The following is a 27,897-nucleotide window of genomic DNA, read 5'->3' on the forward strand; positions in this document are numbered from 1 at the left end:
TGAATGTTTCAGCTTACCAGTGTTCCAGTTTATGCTTCAATTGCACACACCAAACTTGCCTTTATACAGCCCCCCCCCTTTTTTTACTTCAGTGAACAAGCAGATCCATATGCTTACAGGAACGTGTACAGGTCAAGTTTTCCTGTGATCAAGAGATTAACATACAATCAGAGAGCTTCTTGTTATCTCAGTCTAAAATATAAATGTATTCTTCTCTTAATAGTGCTGCTTATTCTACTTAATAACTTTGACCTATGAGCTATGCGTATTATTATTTTTTATTATGTGCTAACACAATATTTCTTTTAGGTATGCAGTAATGAAGCCACATGCATTTGTAACGATACCTGGGCAGGCACAGATTGTAGTATGCATGACCCTAGAAGGAAAGAAGACCCAGGGAAACCAAATGGACCGAAGGGTTTGTGTGATTTCAGTCTTCCCTCCCCCCACCCCTATTCCCATATAATTACATTGTTGGGCAGGAAGATTTGGAACAAAGCACCTGAGTACAGTGCAGTTACTCACTCAAAATGTATATGTGTTTCTGAGTGAATATTTTATATGCTTTCACTTGTATTGTTCCAGAGGTACTTCACAGAAAATAATTAACATGGAAACTTTTTTGTGTGTAATGTCTTAGTTCTTGATAATGTATTTTATTATTATAATTAACATTCATTACTAATCTTATATCACAATATGGCAAGTTAAGTAATATCTTAACTAGAACTTTTTATTACTTATTGCCATTTTTTTTTACAATAATTTTAATTCAAATTTTCATAAAACATACAAAACAAAATCATAAAACATTCAAAGACAAAAAACAAAACAAAACAAAAATGATTAAACAAAAAAATAAAATGTTGACTTCCCATTTGTCGCAGATCAAATCAGTTATAGGTCTACAATATATAACAATCCTGTCTCTTAAATTATATTATAAAATCACTTTCCTCCAGTAGTTATCTTAATTAATCATCAAATCTCATAAACATTACTTTATTCTTTCCACAAAAAGTCAAAGAGAGGTTTCAATTCTTTAAGAAATATATCTATCAATTTTTCTCCTAATAAACATGTCGATTAATCCATCTCGTTAATAATAATAATAATCTTATTGTCATAACCATAGTCCAAATAAACATATCGATTAATCCATCTCATCAAAATCTGTTAGGTCCAATAATTTCAATAGCCATTATTCCATTATCCATATTAATTCCATCTTCCATCTTCAATAGTCCTGTTAAGTCCAGTAATTTCAGTGTCCAATCTTCCATTATCAGTATTCCATAATAATCTTGCTGTCATAACCATAGTCATATAATAAGAGTCTGATGGGAATTTCCTCTATCCCAAATATTTTCTTGCCATCAATTCTGAATAAGTTGCTGAAATATTGTTGTAAAGTCATATCTCTGTTCTTCTTTTTTACAAAATGCACTGGCTCATCTCTTGAGAGTTTTTCCATTGTCACATGGCTGCAGTTAATTCCATAGATTTTCTCTATATCAAGCTCCATCACGTCATTCCAGTCCAGAAGATTATCCAAGCCATTGATAACTTTATCTCTAATATCTTCATTAATTTCTTCAGAGATAACGTTAAATTCCAAACAGTAGATTTTATTTCTAATATCCATAAACTCCAGATCTTTTTCCAATTCCACATTTGTTCCAATCTCCAGGGCTTGTATCTTCCCTTTATTTTTTCTTTTCTCATCTCTGATCTCATTCTCCTCTCTCACAGGATCCCCTATTTCTTTAAGCTCCTGCGTCATTTTGCTCAGTTCAATTTTCAGCTCCTTACTGCCCTGTCGCAGGGTTTGTTTCGTTATCTCAATCTCATCCATTATTTTCTGAAACATAATTACTTCCAGATTCTCAGCCACTTTCTTGATTGCCATTTTTAAAACCACGAAAACAAAGCAAAACAAAAATAAAGAAGAACCACTTCTTATTTCAGCAACAATTGGGTTAATATTCCAGGCTTGATGACATCACAGTATAAACAGAGCAGCCTGCCTTATCTCTCTATGTTCAAGAATGCAAAACAAATTTAGTTCCCAGCATCAAAACAGTTAGTGGCGTCATGAAGAAGCAGATTCGTCAAAATAAAATAGACCAAAAAGAGAATAGTCCCAGACAATATAATGTTCCTCGGAATAGAAATCCCTCTTCTGTTTATATCTTTAGAATGCACTTCCAGGACAGCTTTTTGCAATAGAAACAGAGATAAGCTGTTAATTTCGTGAATAACAGAGAAGAGTTATAGCTCACCCAGAAGTTCTTTAAAGCTGATTCATTTGACAAATCTCTTTTTGCTGCAACAATTTAAACCAAGTAAAAAAAATAACAGAAAGAAGGGTGCTTGCCTGTTAGTCCGTTTTCTCTTTGAAGAAAAGATAAACGTATCGCATTAATCAGATAGAGCTTGTTCAGAAGTCCGTCCGGCATTGCTGGCTGGGCCTTTTCTCATAAATTAATGAAATCCAGTCCTCCCAACAAAAACAGGCTTTTGAGGTTGATCTCTACGTTTCTCCCTGCCCGGGAGAAATTTCATCAGTCAAAAAAAAAATGTTCTGACTGATTTATATCTGAATAAGCTTCTTTTGAGGCGGGAGCCCGTCTCAAAAGCAGGCACAAGCGAAGTCACCCTTCCCGGAAGTCATTACTTATTGCCATTTTTATATATAACCATAAGAACAACTTACAACCTTTATTAAATGAGAGTTAGCTTCACTATGGAAGAGGCCTAACATTCTCAGGGGCCTTTCGAGAGTATATATAGCATAATCCTATGCATGTCTATTCAGAATTGAGTCCTATTTAGTTCAAAGGGACTTAGCAGGAATAGTCAACGAGGAACCTTCCCACTGTTTTATTATATCTCCCATCATCCCTGACCTTTGGTCATAGTAGTTTAGGCTGATGAGAGTTGGGAGTCTGCCAACATTTGGAGGGCAGCACTTTGGCTTCCACTATGCTGTTTTGTCCAGCTATGCTATGGAGTACCATCTTTCATTCATATAATAATTTCCAGAAAATTTGCACATCTTGGCTCTAATGTATCAAAGCTATATTTGTGAAGAAAATGACACAATATCAGGAAGCATTTTAAGTATTTGCATGTTTAAATATTTTTTTGTTTAATTATTGCATGTTTAATAGGCTTAAAAGTTTTGGGTTTTTTTTAAAAAAAACTTTCAGTCCAAGAACCGTAGCATTCCTAAAACAAAATATTAAAAAGTGACTTATCAATAGCTTATGCTTGTTAGGCAGAGCCTGTCTGGAAATTTGTGTGGTTTTGAATTTTTTCATTGGCAGTGTGCCCTATTGCATCTCTCACTTTTTACCCCTAGAATTTGGTGGGTTGGTTTTATTTACAATATAAGCCAGAATTGAGAGGTTCCTGTTTTTCAGTGTATGGATATCTTTACTGTTTTTTAAAAAATAAATGTTTAAAAAATATGTATTAGCAACTTTAGTCAAGTATGGTAAATACACTGCATACACGGAGTCACAATGCATACACTTTGTCATGTTCAGTTTCTCTTAACAAAAGAAAGAAATACTGGAGCATGGTGGTAATTCAATGTATTAAACAGGAACGTTTAAAAGCTCTATAAAATATTAAAGCAAAGTTTCAAGAGGAATAAAGCTAGAACTTGTGATAGGTAACTCATTCAGTTTTGGGGCTGCACAGAGATTCATAAATGATGATAGCACAGTGTCCTTAGTTCTGCACAGGCCAGAAACTTCTCCACTGATCCCTTTCAAGGACCTCCCATACTGAGCCATCCCATAGCAAGAGTGTAAGTTGAAGCTATCTCCCCGTCCAGTCTTGCCCCCTTCCTAAAAGGATGGTCCAACAACAAATATAGAACATGCCGTCCCTAGGTGGGAGGGGCAGTTGTCGTCTTCCAGAGTTTTATTTAGCACAGAGCTGGCAGACGTTCAATGAGCCAGTTCTGCTTTGAGGTGGCTCTTCATTTTTTGATTCTTGTTTCCAAGCTCTTTTAAAAAGTTTGAAAAATCCCTCTGATGGCTCCTTGGGAAGATATGAGAAATAAGGCATTTACAGCTTAGAATACAAAGTGAATGAAGATCCTGCTCGGTATTATAAAAATACACACACAGAAATAGGAACTAGTTTCGGTTGGTCCTATTTCTTAGCAGAGTTGTAAAAATACAAGCAGCGGAATGAGAATGTAAACCAGCCCACCTTTCTCTATATAAATAACAACAGACACAATCCTTTAGGTAAAAGAAAAAGAATGTTTACTTACAACCTTTCATATGTTTAGAAGAACATAGGCTTTAGCTTGGAAGAAAGAAAATATAGGTCTCAGTTCATCTTGGTGTTGGTAATGGATGCTCTTAGAGCATCATGCCATGCGGCGCCTCTCAAAGGTAGGAAGATCAGCAGTGATGGAGAATATTCAAAAATCTCCCAGGACAAAGGAGAAGGAAGTCAGGTAACTAAACCCCACCCATTAGGAAGTTACATTATGGTAAACAGGTACATGGGATATTCCCCAAATATCCCTTAAAGTGACCATGCAATATTTGTTTACTCTAACAGATCCTAGATTTGGACTAATCAAGAGAGAGCATATGGAGTAGGAGACAATCAGACTGAATGTAACCAATGTGAGGAAGTATGCAGTGTTGGATTGGGAAGAGAATTAAAATCAGGGTCCGAAGAAGGGATGTGTGCAGTGTACATGGCAGAGAATCATACATGCATTCAGAACTTTTATTCCCAGTTTCACTGCAGAAGTTCTTAATGCTGAAGTGACAGGCTATGAGACAGTGGGAACTGGTAATAGAAAACTGGGATTGTAACCAGAGATAACTTAATAGAAAACTGGGAAGCAAAACTCTGCCTGCATATGTGGTTCTTTTCCATGCTTGTATTCCAGTGAGCAAATATGTGGTGATGGTCCATTATCTAAGGATCAAAACATCTTGGCTCTGAAAAGATAATCTACTTTTGATTTCATACCCTGCAGCATTCAAGCATTTTTCACTAATTTGTTATTTTATTTCTACCTCATTAATGAGTTACTGATTTTTAAAACATTCATGAAACAAAAATATTTTCTATATTTTTAACCACAAAAATGATTGTTTCAAATAGGTTAGAACTCATCCTTAATATTAATAGAGATTATGTTCCGTGAAGTTGAGAAGATAACTAGAGTTACTCCACTTTGAAAAAAACATTTAATGTGACTATTGTAGTGTGACATAAAAAATGAAGGTTGGCCATTATTATAGCATTTGTCCTTAAACATTAAGGGAACTTTCCAGTGACTCTGTCTTCAGTCCCACTTAGTGAAGAAGAGTTATGCATGTGTTTTAACTTGTATTGAAAATAAATTAGATGTAAAGATCCTTAACTTTGGACTCAATTGTTCCATTTTTTAAATTGGAATTAATAAAATAAAGACATGTTAGGAAACATTTTTAGAGAGTTGCCTTTGAACGCGTGTAGCTGTATCTTGGACTTCTGTGAATAGTTGAACGTATAAAACTATTTTCTGAAATCAGAGTGCGTTCAACAAACAAAAATATTAAACTCTTCTCTCCATATCTTTTAAATTCTGAGAATTCAACAAAAGCTAAGTCAGATCTTCAAAGAAATACTGTTTCTGATCTTCTCCATAGATTGCCATGATGTTTTTAAACATGTAAATCAGGAAAAGGGCAAATTACTAGGTTTTCTGATATTTGAAATTGTCTATGTCATTTTCATACCATATAATTATGCATTTTTATTATGATTGGTGTTCTATAAACTAACATGTTATATTAACTCAATTGATTAACTTCTGCTCCTGTTGCATTCTTGTTTTTCTTTCAGAACTTATCCATCAGTTGCTTTTCCTGTATTTCAGGATCTAAAATCAATGGCAGTTTCAGATAAAGATGAATACAATAAAATATATAGCTATCTAGAAGGCCTCTAATAAAATTTAAACTATTTTTCTTGAAAAGCTAACTAATTTGTAGTGGGATGAGAACAAATTTGTGAAATCAGGGTATTCTACCAACATTTTATAATTAGATACCCTTATTTACAAAATTAGGAACAGAGCTTTCGTCTAAAATACAATTTAAGTTGAAGACAACATCTTTAGTCTTTAAAACTGCATTATTTGTGTCAGTACTCCTAAATTAGAAAGCTACTGAATTAGGAATTTGTATGGAGGTCCCATGGTTTTAATTATAAATTGTACAAACATATTAAGCTAATATATTTTAATTTTAAAATATGGAGGACAATGTTTGGTTTTTTTCATGGAGTGGGTTCCTGTTTGTGAAAGAAATAATGGTAGTTTTTCTTATCAAAATGTGACATGTAAACACAATGTACAAATTCAAATACATCTTTCCTTTCTAAGCATAATAAAGGTAGAGGGAATTTATTCAAGTAAATTCAAGTAAAGATGTAAATGACATTCATTATAATAGAGCTCTGGAAGAAGAAGGATAAAGCTCAAGAAAAAGATTGCTTACCTTTAATTATAGGCTGGTGTCCAAATAACATCTTTAGCTGTCCTTACAAACTTGTGCATCATCAGTGGGAGTTTTGAACTATACTACATCAAAAAATAGTTCACTATTAAAAGATGTTGGTGTGCAACAAGGGGAATGCTGTTTAGGGCGAAAGCCCACTTATGCCTTAGAAGATTCCTGGCCCTACTCTTCAGGAGTTGTTGTCCCCAAATAAATACATATTCATGTGTTGTGTAATGGGCCACAACTGAAAGAGAGCCCCCAAATCATGTCACGGATCTTGGTGTCCTAAACCTTTTTCTGGGTAGACTGTAGGAAAGATAGGATATGTATTTCATTTGTGCCAGATTCTGGGGACAATAAAGGAAAGTGAAAAGCTGAGACTTCCCTTCTCTTTAAGAGTGAACTAAATAGGTAATTAAGTGCCTTCAGACGGGGCCAGTATCCATTAATTCCATAGTTTCCATTTTGAAACTAGTGTTTTTATTTATAAACCTTTATAGAATTCACTTACATTTTCTTGCAGTTCTGTGTAATCATAAGTAGGCCTTCTTATAATGAAAGATGATAACATGTTTCAGAAATTGATGATATTTATATGATGTGCACATTTTGCACTTCTTCCAGTAACAATGCTACTTGAATTTTTATATTTATTTAATGCATTTATATCCGACCCTTGCTCCCAAAGGAAATGCAGAATTCCCACAGAATTGGTAAAGATGTTTCACCTTACATAACTAAATGTAAGGTGCAGTAAATGCTGCAGTGAAGAATATATGGAATCAAAGGACAAATTAGGCTTATAAGAAGTCCTTTTTATATGAGAGAGTACAAGGAATTTTCAGCTGTATTTCTAAAACACTTTTAAATGTAATAATGCATTTTTGTGTGCTTGGCTTAGTGGGCAGTATGCAGTATATTTGTGATGTTACAAAATAGTTTTGTTGTTTGTGATGGTTCTAAACTGTGTTTTTTAAATGAAAATGAGTACTAAATTGCATAGGCTGAGAAATAAGATCTATATAAACCATGGAGGTATAAGCCTGTGGCATCGCTGTGCCCAAGGAAAGCATTGCCATAGAGCTTAATGGAGCCCCCTTCCTTTCTCCTGCTGGCTTTAGATGGTATGCATGTCATCCATTCATTCTTTACATCAGTAGACCAATCCTGTATATGCATCTAGCTATCCCTGTCATCCTCAGGATCCTGGACCACCTTACTTGTTCTCAGAGCAAGTAACCCACATGCCAGACCCTGTGAAGTAGAGGGATGGCTGCTTGTATAAATTAGAGGTATTCTTTTGAATGTATTGACCAGCATACGACAATGTATGTGTCTGAAAGCCAGCCATGGAGCAGTAGGATACAGAACTCCAATAAGCCCTGTGCCTATTCCATTTCCCCACATATGGCTACACCCATGGGAGTATGGGTCATACCTATGATTGATAAAGCACTGCTCAATTTTTAAAATACAGTACAGTTTTACATTGGTTGCTTGCTTCATATTCATATTCAAGCAAATATAATATCTGATAATTCCATAATTCTAAAACTGCTGAATTGAATTTATGTAAAATTAATTGATGAAAGTAGTTTATCATTTTAGGATGCCATTTAATTCTTCTTTTCAGACATCTTCTATGTACGTGATGACTTTCTTTTTAAAAAGTGTTCCCTTTTCCTTCTATACAGTGAGCATGGCCACTAACAGACTTATAGGTGCAGTGGCAGGGACCATTCTGGCTCTGGGGGTGATTTTTGGAGGCACAGGGTGGGGAATAGAGTAAGCATATTTCTTAGTTTAAGAGTTTCATGTTTGGTGCCTAGTGTGTGAGGTAATTGTACTCATTTGAGCCCTCTGTGTACTATCCCATTAGCTTTGTGTTTTGTGGTGACTGTATTTGTCATGTGATTTCAATGTCTGTCATGTGATATGCTCATGCAGTGTTTAACCCTCTCCTGTCTGGGATAATGTGGGGCATAAAACAATGTATGTGAATTTTATATAATGCAATTCATGTTTACATACTTTCTATACGCTAAATTTTAAACAGAATTTCAAAAAAAAATTGTCTTTGCGAACCATAGACAACTTGAACTATTTGATACAATTTGGTTTATTATCATTGGAAATAATTATAGCAGTAGGTAAACAATCCATTGAATAAGAAGAAACTAGAACTCCTTGGGAATTATAGTCAGCTTGTAATAAGTTTTAACTGTTATTTTGTAGGATTTTGCAGTTGTCCTAGACCAGTAGTGTTCTATGTTGTGGCCCAGTCCAGCAGGGGAGATCCGTACATGAAAACAGGCTTCTGCCCATACAGTCAGTGTATATCCAAATTTGTCACTGGGTGTGCATCCTCAGTTGCATCACAATGCTCATCTTTTGATGTTTGAGTGATCCTCATCAAAAGCCGTCTGTTAAACATGCCTAAAGCTGGATCGGCTATATGAATATTTATTTTAAATGTTATATTATTTTGACATAGCTCAATCTCTCAGCTATAAATACATAAATTGACATTTATGCCTCATACATGGGGTTAGAAATAGGTATTGGATAAATCATTCCATATTCTTTATGGGGAATATATCGCAGTCCAGATTTGAACTACCACTGTAGTTATTTCTTGTGTTTTCTTCTCATTTTGTTTTCCTCTTAACGATGAGCATTTCGTCTGCATTTTGCCTGCTGTGTTATCTTGAACAGGATTTATTTTAAATAGGATCAACAAAATATTTTGCTGCTATCATTTCTGCTAACCATTTTTAAATGTATATTCCTCACACCTTGTGTCATTCTCAGTTTATATAATAGTAGGAAGTGACAGTGATACAGGTTTCATAGATTTCCAATTTTTCTGTAGTTTGTCTTTCAGTGACAGTAGGGTTGTTGTTAACTCAACTTAGGAATAATCAAGAAAGTTCACAGAAAGGAAAATTTCCCATCCCCTCCACCCCCTGCCTTGACAGCCACCTAAAACCCCTGAAAAGCCTTACTGCAGGGTCAGGGCACCTTGCCGAACAATGTCTGATGGAGTATGGGGGGAGGGAATGGTTGGAAGAGAAGGGTCAGGAAACTGACCTTGCATGAACTTCCTTAAGAGTGCAGTCCTATGCATATCTACTTAGAAGTAAGCTCCATTAATTTCAGTGGAACTTATCCCCCAGATCAGTTTGTATAGGATTGTAACCAGATTTAATTTACCAGAGCCTAGTTATGGGAATTCCCTCTATCCTCTAGGAGCCCCCTCTGCCCCATCCCACATCATTTTGGAGGATGCCCCCCAACCCTTATTGAAGAGTGCCAGGGGTAGGGGAGAAGAGGACAGGAAATTTTCCTCCTGTACACATCCTTAACATTACTTGTCACAATATCCGAGTGAGAAATCTGTATATAATTCAAGTTCTATTAGCACATTTAAGTTGTGATTATATATTTCATATATGCTGCTGCAAAAATTTATCATTTTATTCAAAATGAATACAGATGTTTCAAGGAAATGTATACAAGCAACAGTAGTATAATGCTTTTATTTGGAGGACCAATTAAAAAAATCATAATGTGAGCAAGCTGTTCAGTTTATCAAAAATCTTCATCAAGCTGGTTGTTAAGCAAAAAAGGGAAGGAAGGGGGATAGAGAAAAACAAACTTTGCTAGTATGATAAAAACCAAACTCGCCTCTCGTTTCCACCTGCAAATCCCAGGGAGGTTGTGGAACTCCTGGAGACAGTTTTGGAGTGGTTGAGGGTAAACAAGTTGAGGCTTAATCCAGACAAGTCAGAGGTGCTAAAGGACCAAGTTTGTAGCTGGGGGGGGGGGGCTCCTAGATTTAGTGCTGCAGGTGAAGTCTGTGGCTAGAAGTGCTTTTTACCAGCTGGTGCTGATAAACCAGCTTGTTTGGGTGGAAGTGACTTTTCAGATAACTCAGTCTCACACCATTTAGGGTTTTATAGATTAAAGCCAGCATTTTGAGTTAGGTCTGGAAATACACTAGTAACCAGTACAACTGGTACAGAATTAATGTGATGTGGTTGGATCACTTTGCCTTCCCCAGCAACTGAGCAGTACCATTCTGTCCCATTTGTAGTTTCTGGCTGTCCTCAAAGGCAGCCCCAGGTGCACTGCATTTCAGTCTAACCTGGATGTAACTACTGCATGGATTACTAAACCAAAGTCCAGTCTCCCTGGATAGTATTACCTCATGGTCATCAGGCATATTGATTCCCTCATAGACAAAGTAATCTTTCTCCAGTTCTACAGTGCCCCACATTTTTTATATAATATTGTTCCTTTTCCTCTCTGTTTCTAGTCATATTTTGCCATTTTTATTTGTTTAAAACTGCTTTTGGTAACAGGTGAGTTTGCCTTCCAGTGCATAGTTGCAGAATATCTGGAAATATTTATAGCTTCATTCAAGCTGACACCACCAGCTATTTTTCTTTTTCTTTTTTTAAAAATTTTCAATACAAATCATAAAAATATTGGGCTCTTTGGATAATGCTTTCAAGATTTTGTTTATATATTTATTACATTACATTATCCCACCTTTCAGGATACAAATCCTTCCAAGGTAGCTTAAAAGTAACATTAAAATTCATTCTTTTAAACCACAATCAAATCAAATCAAATCTTTATTGTTTTGGTCAATGACTAGCATAAAAATCACAATAAATAATATCAATGTATAAAGTCAACAGGATCCTTTCCTACAGGGCAGTTGGTGATAGATAGAAAATGAGAAACTAGGTGTAGCAGGCTCTGAATTCTTCTTGGCCCATTTCCCTCTCTCTCCTGGGATCCTTCCCACAGGGCAGTTGATGGTGGATGGCTATGACAGGAGGGGGGATACTGTACTTCACTTAGAGCATTCTTTTTTTGTTAATCTGCCTTCCTCTCAATCGTGGAATTCAGTCCAGTGCAGCAAGGGTGATTCATGTGATGTTACAGGGTTGTAGGCATAGATTGTCCTGAAGTATGGCCCTTTTAACGGGGAAGTAATGCAGCTGGCATGTAGTACTTCTCTCAGTATACGCACACAAACCAACAAATGGACAATGTTGTTCTGACGGCATCACTTCTATTTTGTGAGAAGATTGATTTCAAGCACCTAATTTTTTTCCTGTTCCTTAAAGTAATAAAATCATACTTACCAATGCTGACCAATGCTGAATGCAGGGGGGGAGTGGATCTAGGGATAAATTGAGCCTGGGCTCAATCATTAGGATTGAGTCTAAAGTAAATAATTGTTCCACAAATAATCCGATTTCATGCAGATGGCAATATTCTACATCTTGATGTTGCAAAGAATAACTGTTCTTTAAAATATCCATAGTACTTTTTAATTTTGAATTTTTAACAGCAGCACTCAAACATTTCTATATCATACAGCAACATAAACAGAAAGACTTGAACCATATGTAGATTTTTTTTTCTTGTTGACTAGTGCAAAGAAAGGTAGGAGTGGTGCTTTTTTATATTGGGACCAGATGGAATGAAAATAATCAAGTTGTGTAATGGTCTTTACAGAATTAATGTACTCTGATAGAGTGATGTTTTCTCACCCAAGCACGTGGAGAATGAATGGGTCTTAAAGAATGGGCTCCTGTGCCCATTAGTTGCTCCTGCTTGCTCTTTTCCAGATGCTCTACTTCTGTTGTTGTTTCCTCTCTGAAATTATTCCAAACACTATCTAAGGTTCAATATTAGCTTTCTAAAACAGTTGGTTAACTGTCTATCAAAGCAAAACAACAACAGAAACACCCTATGACTTTCTTTTTTTAAAAAAGTGAATGCTACAACATTGTTAGGTATATGTAACATTAAAAAAATTAGTTTGGATACATTTGGATTGGAGTCAGGAGTTTCAGTAACACCAAATATCCTGGTAAGGAATTATTTGGACTTGCAAACATAGGGTGATATTCAACTAAGTCATAATGAGAATTTACCATCAAAATCAATGGAATAAGTTCAGTCCATTGATTTCAGAGGGCTTACTCTTGAGTATGACTAATGTTGGATATCACCCACTCTAAATAATTGTTTTTGGTTTTTTACTTTTTTCCTCAGATATAAAAATAAAAATATGTTTGGCCCTTTTGACAATGCTTGTTTAAAGTGACAGAATATTACACTTATTTAAAATTGCTTGATTACATTTCCCTTGATGTGAAATAATTAAGTGGTTGGTTCTTATGTCTTTCTTCCCATAATCCTTTGTCACAGGTCCTAGCGCCACCAATCTTATAATAGGTTCCATCGCTGGTGCCATCCTGGTAGCAGCTATTGTCCTTGGGGGGACAGGATGGGGCTTTAAGTAAGCAATGCCGCATGTCTTCTCTTCAGTGGCTATGGCATATCTCTCTTCTGCTTACATCACTAAATTTTGAGTTCCTGCTACAAGATGTCTGGTAATGTTTTACTTAAATCTATGTGTAGTGAAGGGCCAAAATCTACTTTAAAAAAAATCTGAGTTATCACCAGGATGCAAAGTTGTAAAATGGTAAAACTAGGAAATTGAGTTTAATAGTGTCAATGACTATGGACCGAAAGGCTTATTTAAAACGGGACAACTACCATTTACTTGCTTTTAGCAGTGCTGTTATAAACATGTTGTAGGAAGACTGAATTATGACAGGAATTCTAGAGGTACATTTTGAAAAACATAAATGTGATTGAACATGCTCATACCTAGGAACCCCATTCGTACAATTGGAATATAATAATACACACTGGATAGGAAAATTGTATGGTTTGGCACCTTCACATGGCTTCTATGCAACTGATAAAGGCAATATGCAATGAGCCACTTTAATCATGCAAATTGCAACGGCCTCCTGGATAGAACCCATGTAGATATGTTCATACAATTGACACCTCCATGCAAGCCTGTTGGCAGCCTGTTGACATTCCTCCCTTTGGGTCGGGGTGGCTAACCTTTTTTGGTCTGAGGGCCACATTCACCCTTCCCCATGTCTATGGGGCCACATGCCAGATTCCACACATTTTCTTGCACACTCTTGCATACCACACACACAGAAGCAGACAAACACATGCCCCCCAGTTCATACATGCAGATCAGCATCTGATCTGAAGGAGGGTTTATTGTCCCTCCTCTGCTCACCAAATGATTGATCTGATGACCAAGGATCTCTGTCAAAGTGCTGGGCTCTGCCCATCCCAACGCAGTGTCTACATCATCGTCATTATTTTGCCATTGCCATCCAAATTGTTGAAAAGTTTTGTTCTGTGGATTGGATCAGTCCCTGAATTGGGGGTCAGTTTCCCCTGTCTTGTTTCATTAAAAACATTCACTCAAAGGTATTAGTTTAACTGAGATAAACCTTATTAAATTAATCAACCACTCTTTATCCATTCTGAAACATTTGTGAATCACTGCTGTTCACAGATCTTCTGTCTTCAATACAGATTGTCATAAATACACTAAAATATTTTGGTTTGTATGTATTTAGTATATTGCTTTTTATATGCAGAATTATAAAATTATAAAATAAATGCAGATTTTATGACAGTTTACATATTATCTGGAACTATTAAGCTTACTGAAATTAACATTTCATTTGCATAACTGATCAATTATTTTTGCTCAGATCCTTGAGATTGTGTGTGTTGAGACTATATTGGATCTCTAGTAAAATTATGAACTAATTTTGTCCTTTGTGTTGAATATAGGAAACTGACAAAACCCCTTATCAATGAAATATGTATATTAAGGGGAATGTATGTTGAGCAGTTAATGTGCATGATAACCGGCCATTGTTCACATTCACCAGGCTTCATGGAACATGTGCACATCATCATTCCATGAAGAGCTAATTGTGTACATTTCCCAGTCAATATACATAATCAACATGTGCATATCTTGGCTAAATTTTGTACTGTCTCCCAGCGTTTATTTTAACATACAGCTAGATTGCATTTTCCAGTCATCAAAATGTATAACTCCCAACAGGCCTTGGAGAATCCACATATCTAGCTACATTTTGTACATTCTTCAGCAATGCATAATCCCTAGCAGGCCTTGGAGAATGTGCATATATGAAGTGCATTTTGTACATTCTCTGAGCAATATACACATTCTTCAGTCAGTATGCATAGTCTTCAGGAAACATGTTTTTCCCCTCTCTTATCAGAAGTGTACAATCTGCATCCCTCCCAGGCTGCTTCTGGCCCACTGCTTAATCTTACATGGTCCACAACATACCCTCCCACTGAGGGGGTGGCTCCAGATAAAGATTAACATTTTTCTGCACTCCAGCCCTGTTTTTACCATTCTCACTTGTTCCCCAGTCAGCTGAACAGCACAAGGGGTGTTGCAGGGAAAGGAAAGTTTTAAACCTTCTCTCCCCCTTCAATGATTCTGATATAACCTCCCCCCCTCTTAAAAGCCACATGGGATCAATCATCATTGGAACCAAATGGGAGGGAAAGGTTACCCAGCAGGGAAAAGTGGGCTGAGAGAGAGAGAACGTGAAGTACCTCTGACCCTATTCACTGCCATTTCTGACCCCACACACTGCTGTGGAATTACTCCAATAGAATCCAGCTCTTGATGGAAAAAAGGTTGCCCATTCTTTTTGTGTGTGTGTATGAATAGTGTGTTGTTGAGATTTTATTGAGATTTCTAGTAAATGTAAAGTAAAACAAGTAAAACAACAATCAAAGTACAATAAACATGTCACTCTATATAAAATAGAAAAAGAGTACATTCAGCAACAGAAGCTTTATATATAAAATAGAAAGAATACCAGAAATAGAATAATAGAATTAAAAAGCAGGGTACACGTCCCACCAAAAGGAAGCTAGTGATGAGGGTGGTCTTGCTTCTACCCCATCTTTGATAGCATAACATAAAAAGGGACACCATATAGGAGTAAATTTATCGGAGGATGTCTCCCCCCAAGCTTATTTTCACCCTTGAGTTAATTTTTCATCTAGTGCAAGTTGCCAAAGTCTGGCAAACCATTTTTTTATTGATAAATATTCTACCCCCTTCCAATTTTTGGCTATTTCAAGCCTCGCTGCAAGTAGAACTCTTGATAGGAGAGACATCTGAGTTTTAGGAACAATGGAGCCCCCTTTAAGGAAAAGAAGTGCCAAGGCCGGATCTGGGATAATTGTAGCTTTAAAAACTTTACTAGCAATTTGAAAAACATCACTCCAGAATTGTCTCACTTTATTACAGTCCCACCATAAATGTAGGAAAGAGCCACAGATCGGGCATCCCCTCCAGCACAGAGGGGAGAGGGAGGAGTTGATATAGTTCAATTTGACCAGAGTGAGGTGCCACCGATGTGTAACTTTCATTCTTGATGGGAAAAAAGGATGTTATTGCTACAGTCTTTCCAACACAGGGACTGGTCAGAAACACAGCACATATGCACAGTCCAAACTCTGGCCAAGGAACCTCATGGTTAAACAGAACAGCAGGGCCATGGCCACATCTGCAGTCCCTACTCATGGGGGCCATTGCAGAAGTCAGGGAAGGGGGGCAGTCAAATCACTGTTCCAGCCTTGAGCCCAAATCGAGCTTAACACCATCATACAATGGCAGTGGGGCTGACTCAGCCTCACCCCGAAGCAATTCCCACCACCTGTTGCCCTAGCTGGCACGAGCAGCAGGGCTGCAGGTGCAGTGGTGGCCCTGCCACTCCATTAAGAGCTCTGATGCTCTCCAGCAAAGGGGTTCAGATTGCAATATCAAGAAATGACACAGGCCATATGCACAGTCTCTGAAAAGATGTTGGAGAATGTAATCTTCTAGTCAGTATGAGAACATTTCTAACATCCCACAAAAATGTCAAAACTGGGAATTAAAAATATAGATTTATCGTGAAATCCAGTTATGAAAAATTGTAACAGTCACAAATTGTAACAGTCACAATAGCACATTAGTGGAATTGAGAACATTTTATGGTGATCTGCGACAAATCGGAAGTCAACTATTTTATTTTTATTTTTTTGTTTTTTGTTGTACTGTTATGTTTTTTGACTTTGTTTTGTTTGTCTTTTGAAAAATTTGAATAAAAATTATTTTTTTAAAAAAAGAGAACATTTTATGCTGACCAGAGAGAATGTGCATATTGGCCAGAGAAAGTACAAAATGCAGTTGAGATATGTACATTTACTGAGGTCTATTGGGGATTATGCATAATGGCTGGAGAATGTACAACATTCAGCTGAGATACGCACATTCTCCAAGGCCTATTGGGGATTATGCAAAATGGCCAAAGAATGTACAAAATTTATCCAAGATATGCACATTCCTCAAAGCTTATTGGGGATTATGCATAATGGCCAGAGACAAAATTCAGGTGATACATGCACTTTTCCCAAAACCTTTTAGAGATTATGTAGATTGACTGGGAAATGTGCACAATTCCTTCTTCATGGAAAGATTATTTGCACATTTTCCATGAGGCCTGGTGAATATGCACAATGGCTAGTTATTATGAACATTAACTGCTCAACTAACATTCCCCTTAAAATATACAAATGATTCAAATTCTGACTTCCAGTATACACATTCCTATCAAAATGTATTTACATGATTTTAAAACTTTTTGGTAATTAAACCTAATAACCAATTTCAGAGCACTTTAATGTCATTATGTATTTGAGTATGGCCTAAAGCAGATGAAGCAAAAGCATGTATTTAAATGAGATGGACAAGAAAAATTGACATATTTTTTTACAATATTTTACTATTTTGATGCTTTTAAAATTTATCCGTACACACTTTAGTCATTACTTTGTGACATACATTGCACACTTAGATTTAGATAATACTTTGCATCCTGTGTGTCATTCTAGTGTATATTATATGCAATAAAATAATTTGGTGCCCCTGTATGGACAGCTGTTCACAATAAATATCCCAATAGTTCTCTAACAATTTAAAATGAAGGTATTTTATTCTGTAGCAGAACCTCAAATATGATGGCCTTGCCTAGCTCACAGCTTGAAGTGCATGTTTCTTTGGGGTAAAACTGAAAAGTTCACTGTATGGAAGAGGCCAGGTAGGTCCTCTCATGTTTTGCTGCTTCATTTAGTATGTTTAAGGCTCAATAAAGATTCTAGAATGTTATGATATAAGATAGGAATGAAAGAAAATACAGTCAATTTACAAAGCAGCAGGGCAGAGAGCTGTTTTTTAAAAAATTGACAGCTTATAGTGTGCTCTATTTTAGAGCTGTTTCAAAAATAGGCTAATATTAAGGTTGTATTAAACAAATGAAATCATACATTTGGTTTATGAATACTCATTTTTCTAAATGTTACTTGGGCTTGGATCCAGATTTGTGCAAGCAGAAGGCCACTCATATTAACAGATTTTTCCTGCTCCCTTTTCCCCATTGCTGCCCTGCGTGTTCTGAAAAGCCAGTCCAGTTCCCATGTGATGGGGAAAAGATACCTGCGTTGGGAGGTGGAAATTGGTGGAATTTTTAATGGAGGCAAGGAGTGGCTTTTGAGAGCATGCAGAGGATTGCATTGGGGACCAGAGGGTGGAAAAGCTCTTTTCCAGCAGTGTTCAGCTCACACAAGTCTGGATACAAACATTACATTTTCAAAACCTTTGGATTTTAAAATACTGTTTAGTTAAAGTTCTCTTTAGTACAACAGATGTTCATGTGAGGACTTTTTGAACTTTTTTTAACCCATGAAAAGTTTCCAGTCACAACCCACTTGATGATAACAGCATTCAGGATTTTCCCAAATGTTTAATCATAATCAGTCCCTTGATGGAGAACAACATGATGTTGATGCTGTTGTGTGGACCCTCTCTGCACTGGGTTAACACCCACCTGCTATTTATTTATATATTTATTTACTTCATTTGCAATCTAAGTTTGGTTTGTATGCACCCATAAACCATTGAAATATGTATGCATGTTTTTTCAAATCCTTTTATTTTTAAAAAATTAATTTATACTTAGTATAGATTGGAGAGGATGGTATTGATGCTGTGCATGATGGAATCTGTACATTATTCTTTTTTTAGCAGTATCTTTCTTACAGTGTGCTGTGGCAGATACATGTAAAAGGGTTTTCTTTACAATTTTTTAAGCAAGGAGAGAAATAAGGCAGATCAATCTTGATCTCATTTTTATGGTGAAAAAGCTGCTGCTATGTGTTTTTGTAAAGCTGGATTTCTATCTCTGTACTGTAATACATTGTGCAGAAGCTTGCCCTCGCCTTCCCTTACTCTGGACCAGGGATGGCCAACTTCTTTGTTCTTTGAGAAGCGGATACCCTTTTCAGACTCTAGTCCAGGGTCTAAAAGCATCTTCTGTTAACCTCATGAGTCGTGAGTAGTGAGGCTATATCCAACAGTAAAAACATCGTGATTAAGGCAGGCAGGCAGGCAGAGGTGGGGCAGCATATAGAAAAACTAAATGAGAGGTGTAGCATTGAAGTGCAGTGCCTCTATTTCTTGCAACTTTCATTTATTAGTAAAATAATTGGCACACTTATCACAGTTAATTAATATTTGACAGGTCTACATAAAATTGCTTGAGTAGCCAAATCTTGCCAGTGGGTTGTGGGGCATCTTATCTCTGCATCATCTCTTTAAATCAGGGATGAGGACCTGCAGCTGTAGGCCTAATTTGGCCCAACACGGGTCCTTTGAGGCCATTTCCCCCAAACCATTCCCATTTGCCCTACATCTAAAGATGTTGGGCAGATAAAGACATGTGTGCCAGTGAAAAAAAGTGAGCCTTAAAAATTTTTATCAGCTGATCAGTGGTGATAGCAAGCCTGCTGGGATTGGCTGTGTTATGGTGTTTATGTAGTACAGCCAACCCCTGCCATAAGCAGGGTTTGAAGTCAGTGCCTATTGGCTTGATTAGATTGGATATTCCTCTGTAGTGTGGCTTGAACTCAAGCCATACTACAGAGGAAAAATGGCTCATCTGATGTCACCAGTCAAAGTGGCCTGGTGAGGGAACTCAGGATCTGGCCTGCCGGCTGGAAAAACTTTCCCGTATTTTAAATGATAAAACCATTTCTGCTGCTCTGTGAACTTAATGGCTTATTTGCCTCTTTTTTTCCCTCCTCATAACCTCACTTTCTGTCCAACCGCATATTTCTGTATCACAAGCTTTTCTATCTGGGTGCTGTTGGCACCTCATGTATGTAACAGCAAAAGCATTTGTTCATTCAGGCACCACACTGCCCAATTAGCCAAAGCATGATTTGGAGATTGGGTGTGGTCTTAGGGCTTGTCCTCCTTGGGCCTGAGCGCTCCTTCCCTAACTTTTCTTGGTTAGGGTTAACTGTGGTGCACGTTATGTTCACACACCAGCTTGACTATAGTTGCACTAACTAGGAAATGCTGAACCACAGCTAAAAATACTCAGGAAAGGAAAATTGGGAATTTATATGAGCAGGAGGAGGAAGAAGTGGATTGGAGGCGGAGGAGACTTCATAGCACTTCCAATAGGTAAACCATTGTTTGGTGATCTTCTGATGTTTTCTTCTGATGTTTGTAGAAGATAATAGTTTTTCTCATATTTCCATCCATATCTCTGTCTCTCCCATATTTCTTTCCAATGTCAACCTTTTCCTTTGTTTACCTTCTACTGAAATATTTCCCCATACTGCAAAAAGAGACTGTAAGAGGTCAGCTTTCACCTAGATCACTGTAGTTCTTCTTAATCTTCTCTCTTCAGTCAATTCCGAAGGCCCTGCTGAACCCCCTCCCCTCTTGTTGGTATGATGTCACCCTGGTTCTCCATTGCAGCGGGGAGGAAATTAAATACTTCCATTCTTTCCTAAAGCTGATAAACTATGAGTTGAGCAACTCATAGTTTGACTGTAAACTAGGAGCAAACTGCACTTCATAATCCTAATTTGCAGGCAAACTGTGTTTTGCTAAAACAATAGTTTGCTTTCCAAACAAATAAACAAACAAGTAGTTTGCTGCAAACTAGAAATAGAAATACCAAATCTCCTCCCTTTACACAAGCCCATGGCTGGCTCTTTTCATAGTGCCAGATGTGTAGACAACTGCTGCAAATGATAGCAAAGTGTTCCTTTGGAGCCATATACTATAAGGTGGTTCAGGTAAGGTATTTGCAACAAAGCATACTAGGTGAACACAGTGTCAGGAGATACTATTAAGATCCTTCTCATGATTTCAATAAAATTTCAATTGATGGAAAGTATAATAGACTTTTGGGGGCTGCTTTACACCAATAGAATAATCCAAGGTGGTTTTAAAAGTTGTTGAGTCAGGCAGGTCAGTCTGATGTGATTGCAGTGACTTCACATCATGTAATTAAATCATACATTTGCAAACAATGGAAGATCACAAGCTGTGTTTCATAGCTTGGCAGTTATGATACGAGATGGTACAACTCTTTTCAACATGCACAGCAAGTATTTTTGTCTAGTGTTAGGGAAGAACCTTGCCTGATCCTGTTCCCTGTATACAATAATTAAAGGTTCTAATATGAAGGAGGGCAGAGGAGATGCATTCTTCATATTCTCAAACTCATTTCATTTTGTATGAAGCCTACAGGGTTTTTTTTATAGTGGAGGGTGAAACACCTACTATTGCCAATATATTGTGAGGGTTTAGCATACTTTTTTACAAACAAAGAAACAGTGATGATGTGCATCTCATTTTTTTAAATAAAGAATAAAGACATTTGTTTTTTAAAAAGATAATAGTTATTGTAAAAGAAGAAAATATTTCCAGGTCGAAAAGAGACAATTTCTGAATCTCCAGGTTGAAAGTACATTTATTTCCATCTTTGCAGTACAGAATATGGCTGCATTTAGAAGGACACCAGAGAAGATGGATTCTGCTTAGCTTTCTGTATGGGAGAGACAGAAATAATAGCTTAGAAAGTATGGTCACCAACAAGGTCTGAAGAAGTAATCTCATGTTAACAGTGTTCTAACCTTTTTGTTATGATTTCTTAGAAGAAAAATAACATGGTTCACATGATTTATCAAGACAGTAGTTGATTTAGGTTGCAATCTTGTGCATGCTTACTTGGAAGAAAGCCCCCCACTGAAATATATGAGACTGACTTCTGAGTAGACATGCATAGGGTTGCACTGTAAATATCCGTATCCAAACACGGAACCTGTTGTGAGTAGGAACAGCCATGTAGTCTAATATGCAGTAGTGCATGGGGCATTTCTAACTATGTAGAACTGGCAAGCTAATGATTGTCATTTCTATAATAAATTGATCTTCAAATGAAAATTCTAACTGCACAGTGGTGCTTCTTTCGGTTAGTCAGGGAGAAAGTCACTGACATGGCTAATCTTAAGATCTGTTTTCATTTTATAAATTATCAAATATATTTTGTATGTTGTGTACCAAAATGTATTACTTGTCTATAATTTTCCAAGAGCACTGGTCTTTTGCTCTTGAACCACGTTATTACATGAGATTAATTGTATAATGGTGAAAATGGTATTGGAGTTCTAATTTGAATACATGGTATTGGTTTCACACTCTCTCCATACATCATAAAAAGCCTTGTGAAGTATGAAAACATTGTTAGAGAAGATATTTTGTTCCTATTTAGATCTTAATTATTTATACTAAATTTCAGAGAGGTAGACATTACTCTGTTGCAGCAAGAATAACAGGATCTTGTGAGTCCTTTAAAAACTACCAGTGCAAACCTATGCATGTCTAATGAAATGAGAAGTAAGTCCCACTGAGTTCAATGGAGCTTTCTTCATGGTAAGTGTTTATAGGATTGCAGACTGATTCGTTATGGCTTAAGCTTTTGTAGACTAGAAACACAGTGTTATTTTCAGTTATGTGTAGACATGCATACAATGAAAAATACGGTTTTCAGTGGAGCCAATAGGTCTTGATTTGAAATGCAACAGGTCTGCAGAGTCTAAAGATATAGAAGATGAGAATCATGACCAATGCACAGCAGCAGCAGAAACTGGTGTTAATTTTTTTTTTTTTAGTAATTTATGTTGGTATGTTTTACCTTTGGTACAAAAGTTTTAAAAAAAGCAAAAACTTGATCTCACTGGGATAGAAATTTTAGATCTGCCATTACTGATTGAGCAGTAGTGAGATTACTCTGTTATATTTGAATAATGCAATCACTAGTTAATAACATATTTTGGGGTAGATTTAACTGTACAAAAGGTAATGAAAAGCGTCCTTATGAAATAATGCAGTTCTCAACACTAATCTGTAAAGTGCATCTTTGAGTTAGTTATGTGGCACAAAAGTAAAACCTGAAAATAATGTTTTTGCAGTTTTCCACAACTTACCTTAATAATCATAACAACAAATGTTTAAATTCTATCCATTGCAGCCACAGGTGCAGGAGTGGAGAAGGCTTTATGTTCCATACTGTTAGGGAATCTGTGAAATCCTGTTCTATGTTTACTGCATGATAATTTGGTGGTGGTAGTGGTGCACATGCCCAGTGTTAAGACTAAATGCATGAGCCCCTTGCTTGATGCCCCACATAAAGCCAGATTATGGGGAGGTTGCATCCAGTTTTTCGTGTTGCCTTGTTGTCTTGCTGTTTATATAGGATATTGGTATGATAGGAGAATGGACGTTTATACAAAAAGCTTTGTGTTTGCTAACAACAGCAGCAAAATTGCAGTGGCGCAACTAACACATGCTGGTGTCCATTCTTCTTTATGAGCACTTTCTCAGCATTGGCTGTATGGAGACCGAAAGTATTTTGTTCCATATTATAGTAAAGGCTGACACAAAGGACGCACAAGTTGTTTCATATTGAAATAGAATGGTTTTGGCTTTATTGTAGCCATTCAGAATAGTTACCTGTTGGATTTAGTAGAAAACTTTTTCTCAATGGAGTATCATTGAATTACACAAAAGGGGATGTTGGTATAATACAGGCAGTTTCATATGCTGTCGAATAATTAAGAATTGACATAAGAACTGAGCTTTAAAGCCCTTTTAATATGAAACTGGTGCATTTCACGTTTACATCTGGAGCGTCTAGTGTGAGCCCTTACTATAGTGTGACCTTGCATACATGACCTTGTTTTCGTTTATGCCTAACTAATATTTTTTTTGTTTTCCTATCTTACTATTTGTCTCTTTAACTGGAAGAAATGTCAAAAAGAGAAGATATGATCCAAGTCAACAAGGTATCTAAGGAACTCACTGGAAGAGCTTTTCCGTGTATTACTGGATTCTGGATATGGTGGCTTTTTGTAGTAGCCCTACAGAAAATACATCACTGCAGAAGAAAATTAAGCCAGCTGAGATATTTATGAAAGGGCTGAAGGAAAACTGTCCTTTTTGGAAATGCAAGTTTAAGAACTCCCTTTACTTACTCTCTTTTTTTAATGTGTTAAAAGACAAGACAGATGTTATAAATGACCTATTTTGGCCTAACTTTTTTAAATACAAAGAACAGAGCAAACAAATCAAGTGCAATAAGAGAACTGTTTCAAAATATTCAAATAGGTAAAAAGTTTCTTAACTGATAACTTGAGTTCGCATGACCTTTTAATATTAATGACAGACTCCAGTGGCATGATAAGCTAATTTTTGAAATGGTAAACTGCATGGCATATATACAGCAAATGAGCAAGCTGACCCCAAGCAAAATTTGCATACCAAGAAAACAGTACATATAAAACATAGAAAAGGTGATTCTGGGTTCTTATGAAGTCACATACTAACACACACTACTCTCTTCCAACACACACTACTCTCTTGAGTTGAAAAACTCTCTTCCTAATATATGTATTCCACGTTAATCTTGCCTTTATTTTGGGACAACCTTCTTTAGGGTGTATCAGGTCAAGCCATGATCTTACATAATTTTTAATATGAAAATAAGTTTTTTGTCCTATCACTCTCAGATACAACACATTTTCTTAAAGGTTTTGTTCTGTAATTCTGTCTCTTTGGGTTGTAAAGTTTCTTAAATTGTTGCTCTGCTAATAAGTTTTTTGAAGCATGTTATATAAGCAGGGTTCTGGGCTTGCTCTAAAAAGGCATATTGCATGCAGATGCAGGGAGTTCTAGCAGAAATCAGGCGTGCTTTTTAAATTTGTATGCTTGAAACCAAAAAAAAAAAAACACCCCATCCCAAACCTATTAATATGTATAAATGCATATGTATGCAAATAATTTTCCTCTTTTCAAATGCATTATTTGCTGTCATGCAGATATTTTGTATATAGTGTAAGAAGTTGACACCCTCTCAAATTAATCACAGAAGTGCCAAGCTTACAACTTTTTAATTTTACCATCTGTTTTCCTTTCTCCGTTTCACATTATATGAAAGGAAAAGAAGCCTAAACAAGCCTTAAATACCCATAACATACTGAGAGCTTTTAATAGGTTAAGGCTTTCCCATGTATTGTTTCATAGTCCCTAGCGCAACCTCACCCCTAGATCCACCTTTCTATTTCTGACTAGCTTGAAAAGGTGATCCAAATGTCCATGTTTCTCTCAGTTTATTTGTGTGGTTTATATCTTTCAAAGCACAGCCTTGAATGTTACTTTCTAAACTACTTGTGGTTACTGTCATGGCTCATTTCTCTTTGGCAAAATAAGGACAGTGTCATCATTGTATATGTTTAGATAGCACTTCATGCTTAAGAATGGGGATGGGTTTAAGGGTACATTCATTCTCCATGTTCCTTACCCCTCTTAAGCTCCTGAGCACTGCCATAATGATGAATTCACATCAGTCCTCTACCAGGTATAAATGTAAATGTGAAGTGCAATGGAAACTGCCATTAGTATACCGGAGTGAGTTGTATTGTGAATAAAGCATGTCTGTAAGGGTGCAGTGTTGCAGGGTTCCTGTGCACAAGCTTTATGCTGATGTTCAGATCAACATCCTGCTGTGGTGCTGCTGCAAAATCACTCTCCAATTTTCCATGCCTTCAACTAACCAGCTATGCTTTTGGAGATGGCAAGCATCTTGTAACCTTTCCTTCCAATTCTTATTGCATCTCATGAGTAGTCACAGTCAAAGCTGCACATAGTTGATCTAGTGCTCATTTATTCTTTATTACAATTGGCTTTTATTAAATTTGGCACTTCAAAGAGCCACTTAATTAAAAGGTTTTGATCTGGTCACACATGTTTTGTGTAAATTAATGTGATTCAACTGATCCAATAAAAATTGCCCTCAATGTATATTGATGAAATTTTTTAATCCTTTTTAAGATTTCCCCCCATTGCACAATTTAGAGCTGTCTAAAATGAAGCAGATTGTGATACTTTTAAAATTATGTTGAATCTGATTTTAAATTTAACTGTAGTCATTAATGAAATAACAATTTTTGAGATATTTCTCATTTCACATGCTATAGTATCAGTTGTGTATTATCATAGCTGCCTTTTCCATGACAATGTTATATAATTTTATGGGCAATACACAACTGTTTAACTGCTGACTGTTTCCACATAATTACCATAACTGAGTAAAAGTTGCTACGCTTATTACAAGCAAAAGATGCAATGGGAAGGTTTTGTTACTGGAATGCATCTTTATGTATAGCATTCACAATACTCCAAAAAGGCAGTCCTGATCTTGCAGTGTTTTATTTCCTTTCTTGGATCCAAGTCTCTACAAGTAAACTTATCACACATAACGGTAAGCCAAACCATGGCTTAGCATGAGTGCACAGGTTCCCAGAGAGAAGATTGTGGTTACTTTGCACCTCCGATACTGCTGCTGCTGCTGCTGCTGCTGTGCTGATCTAAGTTCAGACATTACATGGTTGGCTTAGTATGCCATTCAAACTTGGGCTTGTGGTTTATCTGAAAGAGAGTTCAAGTTTGGATGACATGCTAAGCCAGACCATGTCTTAACTCACAGCAGCAAAAGGACCAGAGGAGAAGCAAAGTGTCTGCATTCTCCTCTCTAGGAGCCTGCACACTCATGCTAAGCCATGGTTTGTCTTAGCATTACATGCAAACTGAGCCAATGTGCTCCTTTTCAGATTCTCCCACTTGCAGTATGATACTGTTCAGTAGAACTATTTTGCTTAATGCACTTTGCTTTTGACTATATCTGTGATAAGAATATTTAAATATGTGCTGGGGTCTACTTTTTAGTTCTGTTCTGGGAGCGATGTGGTAACCACAGTAGACAAATGCCATTCAATATGATTATAAAAATCAGATTGTTGTATTTTTAAAAAATCTTGAAGTAATTCAGAAAAACATTGTAAATGTGCGATGTGATGTTTTTAATCAGACCACACTGGTCCCCAATTATGTACATATGGTAAGAGTTGGTGTAACTTTTTGTTACACTAGCAGTTTCATAAGAAATATAATTTCTTGTCTAAATTTCTCCTCTGCTGTTCCATTGTGTATATGTGTGTTTAAAATACATACATTTTATGTATAGAATGTAAGTGACCACACAACCACATAACTCACAGAAGTGGATTGTAATGTTTTCTGTGGTACTAGATATATGTAATCAAACCTGTTAAGGTAGATACTTATTTTATAACAATTCATTTACCACTTTTTGTAGAGAACATACTCTGCCTACGTTACTTACCTTTTTTATCATAATAATTGTCATTTTAATGGTGTTTTGACATAATAAATGTTAAGTTATCATTTCATCCAATATACACCTGTTCCATTAAAAAGGATTCATCTTGACAAGAAAATGAATAGAAATTTTATATAGCTTATGTTGATATGCTGCATGATCCCACTGAATAAAAGCAAATTCTCTTAAGGGAAAGGCTCCACTACGCAAATTAAGGAAAATATATTCTGGGTGCATGTGTTAAAAAATTACATAGAACTGGAGTTTTACAAAGTTTTCTTTACTATGCAATGATCGGTATTGCACAAACTTAAAATTCAAAGACAAATGTCTGAGAAACTTTACAAAATAATACTTGAATTTATTTTTGATCTAAGAAGCTATCAGTCATATTTTATATTCATTGTTGCTTCCACTATTATTCTTCCTTCGAAATTGTAATTATTTTTTTAAAATGCACAATATGACAAACTAGTTTTTTGTTTGAAGTTAATACTCATTCATATCTTTTGGCTGCTAATGAATGAAAATTCAGTTGTCATTGTTCTGCATATTAGTAAATGAGTATTAAAGACTTCATGAACATGGAAAGTTGTAACCTCTATATCTTTCTTTCTTAAACTATCTTTAGATTAAATCCCACATATAACCAGTGTTGGTTAACCATAAGATTGGTTAGTATTTATGAAAACATTAGAGACAACCCTTAATCAAATGAAAATGGAAATGGACTGCCTTCAAGTCGATCCTGACTTATGGCAACCCTATGAATAGGGTTTCCATGGTAAGCGGTATTCAGAGGGGGGTTACCATTGCCTTTC

At 36.4% G+C, this 27,897-nt stretch overlaps 1 protein-coding gene across 5 annotated transcripts in view; it reads left to right on the top strand.

Moving 5' to 3' along the window:
- ADAM23 (ADAM metallopeptidase domain 23) overlaps positions 1-23,910 on the top strand; it is a 210,146-nt gene extending 186,236 nt beyond the window's left edge. For 2 of the 5 annotated variants that reach the window (XM_061607896.1, XM_061607898.1), the window contains exons 24-26: positions 310-421; positions 8,228-8,318; positions 23,647-23,791. In XM_061607896.1, the coding sequence (XP_061463880.1) occupies positions 310-421; positions 8,228-8,318; positions 23,647-23,692 (249 nt within the window). In that variant the 3' untranslated portion in view covers positions 23,693-23,791. Of the gene's footprint in view, positions 1-309; positions 422-8,227; positions 8,319-12,767; positions 12,859-23,646 lie in introns of all 5 variants that reach the window. The other 3 variants (XM_061607895.1, XM_061607897.1, XM_061607894.1) reach the window with 2 other exon arrangements.
- Positions 23,911-27,897: the final 3,987 nt, after the last annotated feature.

The sequence above is a fragment of the Rhineura floridana genome, chromosome 2 (assembly GCF_030035675.1).
Source record: "Rhineura floridana isolate rRhiFlo1 chromosome 2, rRhiFlo1.hap2, whole genome shotgun sequence".
NCBI classification, from domain to species: Eukaryota; Metazoa; Chordata; class Lepidosauria; order Squamata; family Rhineuridae; genus Rhineura; species Rhineura floridana.